This window comes from Chiloscyllium plagiosum, unplaced genomic scaffold (genome assembly GCF_037043375.1).
Source record: "Chiloscyllium plagiosum isolate Xiang-an unplaced genomic scaffold, Cpla_swu_hap1 HiC_scaffold_48, whole genome shotgun sequence".
Lineage (NCBI taxonomy): Eukaryota > Metazoa > Chordata > Chondrichthyes > Orectolobiformes > Hemiscylliidae > Chiloscyllium > Chiloscyllium plagiosum.
The window spans coordinates 6,142,113-6,156,175 of record NW_028270186.1 but is presented as its reverse complement, the minus strand read 5'-3'; the positions used below and the strand labels follow the sequence as shown (position 1 = coordinate 6,156,175).

At 41.7% G+C, this 14,063-nt stretch overlaps 1 protein-coding gene across 13 annotated transcripts in view; it reads left to right on the top strand.

Moving 5' to 3' along the window:
* aak1b (AP2 associated kinase 1b) overlaps positions 1 to 14,063 on the top strand; it is a 127,745-nt gene that overhangs the window by 86,153 nt on the left and 27,529 nt on the right. For 3 of the 13 annotated variants that reach the window (XM_087984245.1, XM_087984240.1, XM_087984239.1), the window contains 3 exons: positions 2,554 to 2,655; positions 3,916 to 4,032; positions 5,999 to 6,109. The exons of 3 other annotated variants lie outside the window; for them this stretch is intronic. In XM_087984245.1, the coding sequence (XP_087840371.1) occupies positions 2,554 to 2,655; positions 3,916 to 4,032; positions 5,999 to 6,109 (330 nt within the window). Of the gene's footprint in view, positions 1 to 2,553; positions 2,656 to 3,915; positions 4,033 to 5,998; positions 6,110 to 9,870; positions 9,973 to 14,063 lie in introns of all 13 variants that reach the window. 7 more of the 13 variants (XM_087984244.1, XM_087984242.1, XM_087984241.1 and 4 more) reach the window with 5 other exon arrangements.

Genomic DNA, 14,063 nt, shown 5'->3' with positions numbered 1-14,063 from the left:
ACCATGAATTTGCAATCAGGCCGTTTTTACACGCCATTTTCTTGTCCCGTTTAATGGAAAAAATTAAAAGCAAGGAGGCTTGGGGAGGTGATGGCCTCCTGGTATTATGACTGGACTGTTAATCCAGACGTGTTCTGGGTGTCCGGGTTCAAATCCCGCCCACAGCAGATTCTGGATTTTGAATTCGATAAATAAATAAATAAATCTGGAATTCAGAGTCTGATGATGACCATGAATCCATTGTCAATTATCAGGAAAAACCCATCTGGTTCACTCATGTCCTTTAGGGAAGGAAACTGCCATCCTTACCTGGTCTTACTCCAGACCCACAGCAAGGTGGTTGACTCTTAACTGCCCTCTGAGTAATGAGGGATGGGCAATAAATGCAGACCGAGCCAGTGATGCCCTCATCCCGGGAATTAATTTTATAAACACTGTTGGTTGCAAAAACTACCATTGTAGATATCAAATGAATAATAATTTCCAGACTTCCCAATTGATACAGATTCTACTGTATTTTTTATTGTTAAGACCCTGAGTGTTTTTGCTATGTTTTAGATTTCATTTAGCTGAAAATTATGCTTTGCTATTGAGTAATCTATTCATCATGTTGATTGCACATCAGTCGTGGAAAGTCAATTTCCCTGTGGCTTGAGCTAATATTGTCATCAGTATTGTTGCGATTGATTGTTAAAATGTTCGACATGACTTCATGTTTGCTGAGACGTTTTTTGAAGCTGGTGTTAATTTAAGCTTGCTGTTTACTCCTATTCCCCACCTCCCCCCACCCCTATCTTGAGGTAAAACAGCAGATGTGATTTGTACTGGGAACCTCAATTGCTTGGTTCTGATTCAACTGAGCAAAATGAGTTCAAAGATAAAGCATATTTTTCTTCTCTTGTCAAAATTGTGTTAAAATGTTAAAAATCAGTTTATTTGTATGGATTGCTTGAAACTGCAAGTTGGAGGCATCCGACATTCCCCTTGACTTGACCTTGTGAAACTCTGTTGCAGCACGCTGATAAATGGGCATGACAGACTGTGACTGTTTGTGGATATGTGGTGTTTGTGATCCCTCCCAGTGAAAGCACTCAGTTCTCACTGATTTGCCATGACCTCTTGATGAACAGGAAAATGCAAGGAACACGGATAAATCCGTGACCACAAACTGGCTCATGGCATTGCAATCTAAAGATCTTCTCCAGTGACACAACATGAATGGGCAATGTTTCTTACAACCCACTGTGCCTATCCAGAATCTTATAGAACAGTTATGTCACTGTTGAATCAGTGTTCTGTCTAATTGCTCAGGATTGCATTATCAACTTTGCTATTCATTGACTTCAGTCGCTGGATGGGTTTGTTAATTTTGGTAGCATAGTTGGCAATTGCAGAACAAACATTTTCAAGCACATTGAATTTCTTTGAATTAGTTAAATTTCCCTCATAAAGTAGCCTGGGCTTTTTTGTTTTACCCCTTCTGTGGACCCAACATGATAAAAATTTGGATGGGAGTTCAGTGACACTTCAAATCTGCATTCCTTTGCAGCCATTAATCATCACTAAGTGAACAGACCAAAGGTCTTGACTTCACTCCAGAGCATGTGTTCCATTCATGGTGTGATTTATGTATGATTTAACTATTACTCCAGGAGACCAATGCATCAGAAGTTGATGACACTGCAGTAATAGAATATATAAGGTCTATACACTTTATAGCAGCAATCATCTAAGTTTTGGTCCGGAAGGTAACTCCCAACCAAATGCCAAAATTGGGTACTTATGCAGACAATCCGTGTAAACAGCTGTCTCTGCTGAATTAAGCTTTGTTAGATTGTGAGATGCCCGTGCTCGGCAGAGATGCTTTTTAACTTACATATTATAGTCAAGAGCTCAGTCCCAATCTTGTCATCCACTTCTTCCATTTTCTTCATTTGCAGGTAGAATCATTTGTTGTAGTTCCACCATTTGGCTTATGTTCTAAATGATGTCTTGCACATTTAAGAACTGTGTACTCAAGGTATTTGTTTGTAGAAACTGAATAAATTAATACTTTGATTGCATTGCCTAGAATTTCAGGATTTTAACCTTGCCTTTGGGATTACACACATGATTTCATCTGGTTGCTGTAGAAGCGAAAAGCCAATGGTTGCCTTGTTCTGACACAAGCCTTGCACCGTCTGAACTCTTAAGTTGTATATGTTAGTCTCACCAGAAAAGATCAGTACCCTTTTCGCCTTCCCATCACTGTTTTGTTCACTATGAATGTTGTGATTAACAGGGAGTTTGAGTGTATTGCCAGCATAGAGGTGCGTGCAGAGAGGTTAAATGTGGCTCTGGTTTGCTTTTGCCTCTGAGTTGAAGGATTCTATAACTCATTGAATTTGCTCATAATTTTAAAACTTTCGTTGCGATGTTGGCCTAATTTCTCAGCTAGCCACTGTTTTGTATATATTCCATGCTATCAATAATTCAATACATTTGCCATGTAGCTATGTTTCAGCATTTTACCTCTGGTTTCATTGTGTTTCTCTCCTTCGCCTCTTGACACAGAAAAGCTCATTGAAGGTTTGAAGTCTCCTGAGACTTCATTTCTGCTCCCTGACCTTTTACCTCTTGGTGACCCCTTTGGGAGTACTGAGGATAATATCAATGGTAAAAACAAAAATCTGCAGATGCAGTTTTTTTTGATGTGCATGATCATATTGCAGGAATCTGGAGTATTTTCAGCTGTTACAGATTGATTCCATTCAACCTGAGTGTCAAGAAGTGTGACAAATGATGAGTACATAAAAATTGAATGTACGCAACTAATTTTTCAATGTCCTTCTTGACTTCTGTCTGGTGTTGTGTCTCCCCACTTTGTACAAACACCGGGGTTCAAAGGCTCTGCGTTTGAGATGGCATTGTGATACATCTTTATCTGCGATGATTATATATGTCAGTGGTGCTGTCCATGAAATGGCCAATTTGGCCACACAACTGCTGTGGGCTCTGTGCATTCTCCCTGGTCAGTTGTTTCAAATACCTGTCATCGGTATCAGGGGTTGAGGTTGAAAATTCTTTCGGGTCCCATTTGTTACACTTCCACTCGATTACCTCATCCTTTTGTTTCTGCTACTGTGTGTGCGTCCTGTGGTTCTTGTGAGCTTCTCGCCCTGTCCTCCATTTCCATTGTGCAGCTCTGTCCTGTAAAGGGTGGTGACTGTAGTCCAGACTGGACTGAAATAAACCGTGTTAAGTGTTTCGAGGAATACCTGGCTGCAGCAGTGGCGCGTGTGTCAGATCATGCCTGTGTTACACAGGCACTTAGTTGGTGACAGCTTTTGCAGCTGACAAAACTATGACTCTAACTTGTCATTTAACGCAAAAGTGTCCATTGCTGATGAGTTCTGTTGCTCTGTGACTTGATACTCTGCCAGCAAGGTGAAGCAAGTTATTTTTCAGACCTGTAACATTTATCTCTTGGCCTTCCACTTCCAATTCATTGGTTTTTCAATATTCATTCAAAAATCTACTGCTTAGTCAAAGCACATTGCACAATGCATCCCCAGTTTAAATGTGGAACTGTGGATTTATGAACCATGGCATCTTTTTGCAGATCGTGGCAGAATTCTGATGCACAATTCTAATAATATTAGCGGAGTAAACCTTAGTGAAGTACTTTTATTGTCAGCATTAACTATCCTCTGAGAACTATCTAGAAGAGTTGAGTTGCCGCATCTGCATTTTTAATAATAGTACAAAGATTATTGGAGCTGTTGTTGAAGAGTGCAAATTATCTGTAATTACCTAAAGCTTAACTAGTTTTCCTTTGGGCTCTGTGGCAGCTTGGCAGTGTTCTTGAGACATCTTAACATTTCCTTTTCTGTGTGCTTGCCTTTTTAATTGTCTGTTTGTGCTTTGGTTAAAAAGGAAAGGCTGAGATAGCGGTGGGAAATCTCATATCTGGATTTGAGCCCTCACAGCCTCAGCGACTGCCTCCAATGCAGGTGGAATCTTTAAGTGTTGTGGCTACAAAGAATGCTTCAGGTTGGTATGTCCAGTGCAGTTCATCTCAATGCCTGTTGTCACCACAGCTTGCAATGATGAATGTTTTATCTATTGTTTTCCAGTTGGCAAGTCAGCAATTTGAAAACTAGGCCCTGGCACAGACCAGTCTTGCAGAAACATCCTTTGCACTTTCCTCTCCAAATTTATACTCACCTTTCTACCTTTTAATCTGTCTTCTCTCTCACTCCTCTTTCTCAGTCTTATGTGCAATTTAGTTTCCTGACAATAGAAAATAGCACCTTAACGAGCTTTTAGTTCATAGATTTGTGTTGGTCAAAGTAAGGGGAAGATAGCTGAATGCAACTCTGTCATTTCTAAGTCTAGCTTCAGGGTGCACACACTGAAACTGCATTAGTGCTACGGTCAGGGAAAAGGGGCAAATGATGCATGATTCGGGAGAAGGATTCAGGAGTCATTTACAAGTGGAGAAGGTGTTGGCATGGTGCTGTGATTTGAGTAGGGAAGTTTCACAGGGCAGGCCTGTGAGGGTTATTAAGTGACAAATGGTTTGAATTTTGGAGTGCACATTTCTGAAAAGGTAGTGCATGCAGATTTAGTGGTTAGTCTTCAAAGGGCATCAGATAAATGCTTAAAGAAGAATACATTTGAGGAATATGAGGCAAGCGATGGGGGAGCCAGGGTTAATAGGTATGCTGTTGGAAAGAGCTGGCACAGATTCAATGGACCTATGACCTCCCTCTTGGCTGTACCTCTTGCTAACTCCCAAGAGATATAGCTGTTGGAAGTGTGTTGGGAAGGTGGAGAAGGTTGGTCCTGGAGCAGCCAAGAATGCATATGGGGATCTTTGTCCAGGGAGGGAATGCATCTTTTTCCAGGGAGGGCTTCATAACTAAGTGTGCAAGTATTAAACTCTAAATTGATTAGAAGTATCATCATTTTTGAGTGGTAAGATCATCTTTCATTTTGTTTGTTCAGAAAATAAAATAGGAAAAATTGATCTTGATATTTTTTTACGAGCTTCACTTTGTCAGCTGTACAATTTTGCGTCACTGTTTTTGCATTGCTCCACTGCTGAGTAACATCACAAGAGTTAAATTGGCTGCCCAGTCAATGTCAGACATGAGCATGCATTTAAGACTGCGTTTATACTGTGTCTACCCATCCAAAGTCAAGAGCTGTGGTGTTGGTTCCAGACGCACAGGATGAAGTGAGGTTAGCTAGCTTAACTTATACGCATTGTGCACGTGTGTGGTTTGAATCTGGAGGCAACAAGTTTGGACATCCACGCTGTGTGAATTTGGGAATCAGCAGCACTAAGTTTTTATTTCCAGTTGACTGTGAGCTTCTATGACCGACCCACCCAGGCATTGCACTGGCGTTAAATTGGAGCAATGTCACTTTTGCTGTGATGTTGAAATTCCAAATTAAAAATATCTTGGATTCTTGATCTGAATGGTACATACAGCATGAGTTGTTATGTTTGCAACACAAACAGTTCAGGATAGCTATCTCTGTATTGAGACATAAGAAAAATGTGGTTCGGAAAAGGATTAACTCAAACCCAGTTTGTCAGTCTTGGGGAAAGACTCAATTGGGCTCCTGCAGGTCGCATTTCTTTTGTGATCCAAATGTGACCACTTCGTCTCTCTCAATATTCTGAAATTTCCAAGTACAAACAGGTGACAAACTGCAATGTGTTTTGGTGAAGGGAATTATTGATGCAAGCCAGGGGATTCTTGAGTTTGCTGTTGGTTATTTTTCAGTGTTTTTCTTTCCACTGAAGTTAGGATATGGGGAAGAAGCACAACTGTAATTATATAGTGCAACCCTACCAACCCCCACCTTCCCCCCCAGCACGCGCGCGTGCACACAAACACTTTCATTTGTGGAGTAACTAACCATTTAATTAACCATTTGCTTTATTTTTTGTTCTTTCTCTTTCTGCTTCTCTGACTTGCATCTGCTACTGCTGAACTTTGAAAAGACTCTCTCACCGGAGAGGACTCCATTCTTGACTATTCTCTCCTCTCTAACCCAGCGACTGAAATTATTGATGAATTTACTCCTGTAATTTCATCTCATCAGGTTAAGCCAGGTAAGGACACCTAGTCCTGCGTTTTATTTCTTCAGAGCTTTGGCTTTTCGGTCTTGGCACGTTTTATTTCCTCCTGTGGTTTTAATCTCTTCCAGATCTTTTTTAAGAAAGTCACATGCTGTAGCTCGAAGCTGTGGGTGGAATTTATTTTCAGATTTTTGAGCAAACTGCTTAGTTTTGCACAACAGAAATACCCGACAAAATGGAATCTAATGTTTACCGAGTGGTATGGCAGAGAAGGATCTGAGTCTATTTTCTTACCAGGCTTTTAATCAAAACCAGGACTGTGTTGCTATGAACATTCTGTACATCTTGATGACTTTATCTGGCTTTTACAACATACCATTGCAAATCCTATTTATTATTGTTTGGCTTGTATTCAGTACTGTGCTTTTGTAACTTGTTAGTGAGCCTTTCCATTTTTTTATAAGTTCTGTCTCTTTACTTCAAGTGAAATGATTTCATTCTTAGGAGCAGTTATCTCCAAATAGAGATTGTCATTGTTTGTGAACTTCAATACAGATCCATGTGCTCATGACTTCTCAGAATCTCTGCATTGCATTTTCTTTCACTGATCCAGTTTCAGTTTCAATAGTGTTAGCTGAATAGCAGGAACAATTGACAGATGATGACAGAGGCAATGACTCTTTCTTTCTTCTTCCCATACTCCCTTCCAAACACTAAAACTTAATTCAAGTCTTGGGCACTTTCAAGCAAGGTTAAAATATGCTAATTTGAAGAAACTTGGAGTTGCTAACTGTATTTGAGTCTAGAGTCGGAGGGGGAGACAACCAATGAAGAGTATTCTCATTTTCTTTGAACCATGAGTTGTCTTCTTCATATGCAGATGGCATCAAGCAGTGTTTTCTTCACCTGCCCTGAAGGCTTATTAAATACAAATTTAGATGAAAAATTCTTTGCTTTATTATTCTGGCCAAGTTTTTCCTTTGCTTCATTGGACCTTTCTAGAGAGGGAGCTCTAAACTTTGCAAGTTGCAAGAGTGGTGGTCTGTTAAAGGCAATGTGTTTTCAGCCTCTGCTTGGCTTTTCAGTCATGGACATGGTTTTATCATGAATAATTGACTGACCTTGGTTTGTACTGCAGCAGTCACCCAGCAATGTCAAGGAAGGTGATATCATGTCATGTCTCCAGCTGTTCATTTCCTGATTGCACACACCCATTCCAATTGGGTCTGCTATGGCTCCAAGAGAAAATCTGCCTTTGTTGCAGTAATGGGCAGCAGGGAATTCATCTGTCTGAAGAAATAAGAGATGCCAGAAATGATTCGGGAAGATTTTGTGAATTTATCCGAAATTTTGAAGGATTTTGATCGAGTAGATCAAGGAAAAGTGCTTTGACTGATGGGAATGTTGGCATCTGGAGTGCACAGAAAGCAGATAGAGGAGAAAGGAACCAGAAGGGTGCTGAGAATTATTATGCATTTCATTGTTGGGGTCAAAAATGAGATGTCAGAAAATATAATGCTGACAGATTTGTCAGTACCATTTGAAGGAATTTGAGTCAATGATTATAGTGTATCAAGATTGGAGAGCTAGGATTGGTAGGGGAGAAACAGCTAATCGGATTGACTTGAAAGCTCTTTGATGTAGTTGGGACATACTTGGCCAAATGACCTCTCCATGCGCTGTAACATTGTATGAATCAGCAATTTACCAGGTGTCTCTGTTTTAGTTCCATTCCCCTTAAACTAATCTGGAAATAGCTTTAATGGCTGTGCAAGACTCTGACTGGGAACAGTATTTGCCAATTCACCAAGAAACGACAGCAGTTTATTCACATAAATGCCAATTTACTCACCTCCCATTTAAGAGTGTGTCCCTTTGACCTCTGTGTGATCTTTTGTCCTTTCACCAATTGAAAAGATGATGAGTGCTGTATTCTGTCCCTGAATTTGAGGCACGATCTTATATTTGTGGAAATGGGGGTCGAGTCTGATCCAGTGCAGTGGTTGTGAAATGCTTGTGCATTTATGAGGTTTAGCAGCTGTGTTGTCCCTTTGCCCTATCTTGTCTCGCCCACAGTTGAAGAACTTCATGTATGGCTTTTTGCTGCAGAGATGAGGTGTAATTATTGATATTGTAAGCTTCACAGTTCCTTACAGTGAGTGAGACAGAGAATGCAGGAGTAACTGAACAAGTCTGGCAACGCTGGTGTTGAGAGAAACAGAGAAAACATTTCAGTTCAATAAGATTTCAGTTCAGATGAGGGATCACTGGTCTGAAATGTTAGCTGTCTTTTTTTCTCTCACTCTCTAAAAATGTTACCTGACTGCTAAGTGTTTTGTTTTTCTTTCATGTTCGCAGTGTCTGCAATATTTTGACTCTGTGTGAGTGAGAGAGAGTGTGGAAGCCAGGCAGCCACGTTACACATTTCCAGATGCATTTTACTTGGATTCTGCTGCTTGCAAATTCCATGTGGAATGCCAGTTTGTGTTGTGAGACAGCACCCATAAGCCATTGGGTGCACATGGATCCAAGCTCCCTTCATGCTGGGACATGAAGGACAATACAAAGAGAGGTTGGAAACTTATAAATCCAGAATATACATTGATGTTTGGTTTTACAGTTGAAAGCAGAGGATTCTCGACTTTGCCAAATGCGAATGCACCATTTAAAAAAGCAGAGTTTTGCTGCCACAGTCTGACCCAGATACTTGATATGGGAAATGGCAGCTTTCTTGAATATTTAAAGATGATTTGCCAGTTTAATCCCTGAAGCTATAATGACTTTATGATTTGAATTGTTTTACTTGAGCACCATTAGTCACAGTGATGTGTAAGGAAACATCATGTGCAAATATTGCATTGCAAAGTGCATTTGAACATCTGAAGCATTCATGGAGTTAGGCATTGACAGACTGAGCCAATTGCAGAGAACGGAGGCTTATGTGTGCAGTTGACCCACATTGTATGTTCTGCATCTTGAAGGGCTGGCCTTTTCTCAAGGAATGTTTGGGGGGGTGGGGAGAAACTGTTGGTGAGGGACGTGGTTTGGCAGACGGATGGTGAAGGGGTTGGCGTGTGATAGAGTTTTTTTTCATTTGCCGCAGATTTTGATTGATGAAGGCAAGAGAGAAAATAAAAAGTGTCAAATGTCAAAAATAGGGTGGCACAGTAGCTCAGTGGTTAGCACTGCTGCCTCACTGCGCCAGTGACCCAGGTTTGATTCCAGCCTTGGGCAACTGTCTTTGTGGAGTTTTCCCATTCTCCCAGTGTCTGCTTGGGTTTCCTCTGGGTACTCCGGTTTCCTCCCACAGTCCAAAGATGTGCAGGTCAGGTGGATTAGCCAGCCTAAATTGCCCATAATGTTAGGTGCATTAGTGAGAGGGAAATGTGTCTGGGTGGGTTACTCTTTGGAGGGTTGGTGTGGACTGGTTGGGCCGAAGGGCCTGTTTCCACACTGTAGGGAATCTAATCTAGATTACTGTGGGTGACAGGTCAGAGAAACAGTCCTTCAGAACATTGTATCATTCTAATTTTGGAAAACACAAGGAGGCTTGCAGTGCAGAAGTGAGAGCTGTATCTGATGCAGATTGCAGAGCGAGGTGGACTCCATTATATCATGTTTATATTGTCTACAGCATGCTTGCATGAAGTTTGCCAGAATTTGAAGTATGGATTTCAAGCCGTGAGCCACCAGTTTTGTCACACTTAAACCCTTTCCTTCCTGTTTAATGTCTTTAACTTCCTGATTAATCTTGCCTCGTAACAACCATACCTCCTCCCTTTTACATGCTGCAGAGGATACTAACCTCATCTCAGACTTTGATCTGTCTGTTAAAAATGACAAAGTGGAAGAAGATGAATTTGACCCTATTCCTGTGTTATCAAAAAATTCACAAGGTAAGCTTTGATCGAAACCATGTTCAGTGTTCAAAGTAGAAACATCCTGCTTTATTTCCATTCTTTATGCTTTTCGTTAGACCATCACAGGCCAGAGGAAACAAAATGCAGGTGTCATTCAATCCTGATTGTTAATTCCTGTAGATGTCCTTAATAATGTCCAAGTTATGTCAGTGCTCCAATTTTACTGTAATTTTCGTTTCCAGTTCATCCTATTTCCAGTAGTAACTTGGAAGGTTTGAATTGAATGCTTCATTCAAGTTACTGGAAAAAAGTATTTGTGTTAATGTACTGAAACTCACTTCACTGGGTGGCTGAAAATAATATTGATGAGCTGCCAAGGCTGGCCTTTAAACATTGCATGTGGTTTGATGGGACTTTGCTTCTAAATGTTCCCACTCTTCAGCAGTCATTCTCTGCAATGGGTTCTGTGAATAGTTTTGTCTCATCTGAAAGACAGAGTAGTTATGAGCATGACGAATTATGTTGAGAAGATCTTATTTTTTCGAGCTTGGATGTTGACATGATTTCTGGAACTTCTTTGCAGTCTTGTTCTCAGTCTTGTCTGAGAATCCTGAATGTGGCAGTGGTGGACAAAGGTCTTGATCTTGAAGTCCTTTGTGCAATTGCCAAATAACGTCTGGCTTCTTTATGCTTCTGTGCAGTTCCTGCATGAAGAATATCTTGTTGGAGTCAAAATGCTGGTCTAATGCCTGGGAATAGGTATCCCCAATGAGGAGTGTCTAACCATCTCCCTTGGATATTCAAAGGCATTACCATCATTGCAACCTCCTCTGCCAATATGGCTAGGAGTTACCAATAACCTTCATTGGGCTAGTCACTTCAGAACCGTGGGTGCAAAAGCAGTTTAGAGGCTGGGAATTCAATGGTGCATAACTCATTTCCTGACAGCACTGCCTGTTATAGCAGATGGATTACAGCGGTTCTGCAGCTAGTAACCATCCTCCAACTCCCCAGAGCTTGTCACCATCTCCAAAGCACAAGTTGGAGTGTGACAGGTGAGTGCAGGACCAAGCAGCCTGGCACCACATTCACTATATGAAGCATTGCTTCCCCCCACCACCCTGCACAGTAGCAGCAATATGTACCACATATTGGATGCACTGTGGCAACTCAGGAAGGCTCCTTTGACAGGATCTTCCAAACCTGTAACCTATACCACGAGGAAGGACAAGGGCAGCAGATACACGGGAACACGACAATCTGCAACGCCCCCTCTCCAAGCTGCACAGTATCTTGTTTTGGAAATTAGATTAGATTACTTACAGGGTGGAAACAGGCCCTTCGGCCCAACAAGTCCACACTGACCCGCCGAAGCGCAACCCACCCATACCCATACCCCTACCCCTACATTTACCCCTTTAACCTAACACTATGGGCAATTTAGCGTGGCCAATTCACCTGACCCTGCACATCTTTGGACTGTGGGAGGAAACCGGAGCACCCGGAGGAAACCCACGCAGACACGGGGAGAACGTGCAAACTCCACACAGTCAGTCGCCTGAGTCGGGAATTGAACCCGGGTCTCTGGCGCTGTGAGGCAGCAGTGCTAACCACTGTGCCACCGTACCGCCCACAATATATTACTATTCCTTCATTGTTGAAGGGATAAAGTCCTCAAGACCCATTCCTCACAGCACTGTGACTGTACCTACGCTGCAACCAATGACTGCAGTGGCTCATCACCACCTTCTCAAGGACAGCTTAGTAAAGGTAACAATTGTAGGCCTTGACAGTGACACTTGTGCCCCATGAAAAGAAGTGAAAATGAGCATTTGGATTACCAAATTGTTGTGCACCAACTTCTAATTCTGTTTCCAAGAAGGCCCTTGGGTTGACCCATGAGTTAGTCATTGTATCTAAAGTTGATTGGGTGGAGTGTTCAGTGATATTGAATCCATGTCCACCAAATCTCTTGGCTGAAAGACCAGAGTAAAACAGCTTTTGTTGGCCATGTTGCAAGAAAGTTGTTCTGGTGGGTCTCTTGGAATGATGATGATTCTCTCCAAAGTGCCATAATACAAAAACTTTCCTTTGTCTTCAGTACTTTTTCTGGAAATTCTTTTTGTTCAGCAGAGTAAGCTGAAGAATAACAGTGAGTTGCTTTCTGACATATATAGTGAAATAATGGAGTCTTGACAATGGGACTTGTTTGAAGATGTGAATGTTCTCTCCAGTTAATCTGACCAAGCCTAGACAAAGAATGCTCATAGAATCCTTACAGTGTGGAAACAGGCCCTTCGTTCCAACAAGTCCACACTGACCCTCCGAAGAGTAACCTACCCAGACCAATTCCCCAACATTTAACCTCTGACTAATGCACCCAACCTACACATTCCTGAAGACAGTGGACAATTGGGTCCTTGGTGCTGTGAGGCAGCAATGTGAGCCACTGTGCCACCCCAATTCTCTACTTACTCTTAAGGACTAACCAATTCTTTGAACACTTGTTAATGAGCCATAGCTGAAAAAGGACTACTGGCATCTCTCTCCATTAGAGACAATCAGCAATTTTGCATGAAGGTCACCATCACAAATCTGGGATTTGGCAATGAGGCAACTCACTGTTATCTGTCAGCTTACACTGAGTGGACAAAGTGAAATACTAGATAAAAATCCATGTCAGCACCATCTCTAACACTTCTCCACGGCTCACCTTAAACGTCTGCAATGTGACTTTATTGTCATGCCTTAACAGTCTCATATTGCACAGAAAATAGTCGGGGGTTACCAGAAGGAAAGATGTGTCTAAAAGAAAACAAACGGAAATGTGAATAATGTCAGGTGGCCTTGGAAGTCTTAAAGAGAAAGCTTAGATGGAATGACTGAGGCATTCTTAAAGATGTAGAAAAAATCATTTGTCTGCAAACAGAATTCCTAACAATTTCTCCATCATAAAACCTCAAGAGTTGCCCCATTTCATGTCCAAGGTGGTTGAAGGAAAAAAATGCTCCCTTCCTTTTTTGAGGTCGGTTGTTTGAATATGGCTTCAAGCATGAGAAATCTTTTTTTTCATCCAATAAACCTTTAACAAACAACCTTTGATTCATCACAGATAGACTGTGCCCATGCTCTTGCACATGCTGGAGAATTAACAATTGAAGTTAGAAGTAAAGCAGCCACAGTTTTTGGGCTTAGTTAATGCAACAGGAACTCGATGCTTTTTGGTTCACTCAATAAACTGTGCTTTTACACTAAACTGACTTGATAAACAGAGCTACCTGTTCATTTGCCTCTTGGCTATTTTGGAAATGTGGAATTGAAGCATTGTGGTATGTTGCAGTCTTCTGATGTCATGCAAGACTGCCTTCATAGTTTACCTGGTTTCTGGGTTTCTCTTCTCAGGCACAATACTATAAAATAAATTCACCAAAGGAGCACTTTTATGCAGAAGATAATTCGCGTTGTTAAATTCCCCCAGCATATTGTAGATCACGCAGTCTGCATGTGTCTTGTGTTTTTCCAACTAAGTACCTAAGGTTGCCGCAGATGCATGCATCTGAAAACCGGTCCAGCCCACAGCAGCCACACCCTCCGCCATAGGGACAGCAAGGGGAGGCAGATCTAGAATCCATCCCAGCTGGAATGGGGATCCGACCCTCTGCTGTTTGTGGCCAACCAAGTCCAAGTTGCTCTGGCAACAGATGTGTACATTGCTGCTTTCCTGAGAAATGAAGCAACATTTCAGGAAGAAAAGTCAACTAAATATTTAATAAAACGGCTAGGGCTGTGTGAGGAACATTCTTTTGGATTGATTCAATCTCGGCAACCTTTTGGGACAATCCACATGAAATTCTCATCACAACCCCTGTCACGAAAAATGCTGTGGCACAGTGCGTGAGGCTGTGGTAGTGCCCTTTCCATGACCTGGCTTACGAGGAATTTCTTATGATCTCACTGCCTGCAATTGGCATATCTTGGAAGAATTTACACCCTGGCAGTCAACCAATTAGGCTGTTACAAACATATCTTCCTTGGCTGTTGGGTCCTAGAGTGGGGCTTGAACCCAGGCCTTCCAACCCAGAGAGTGGGACATCACACATTGTGCTACTGTACCTCTATTTACAAGG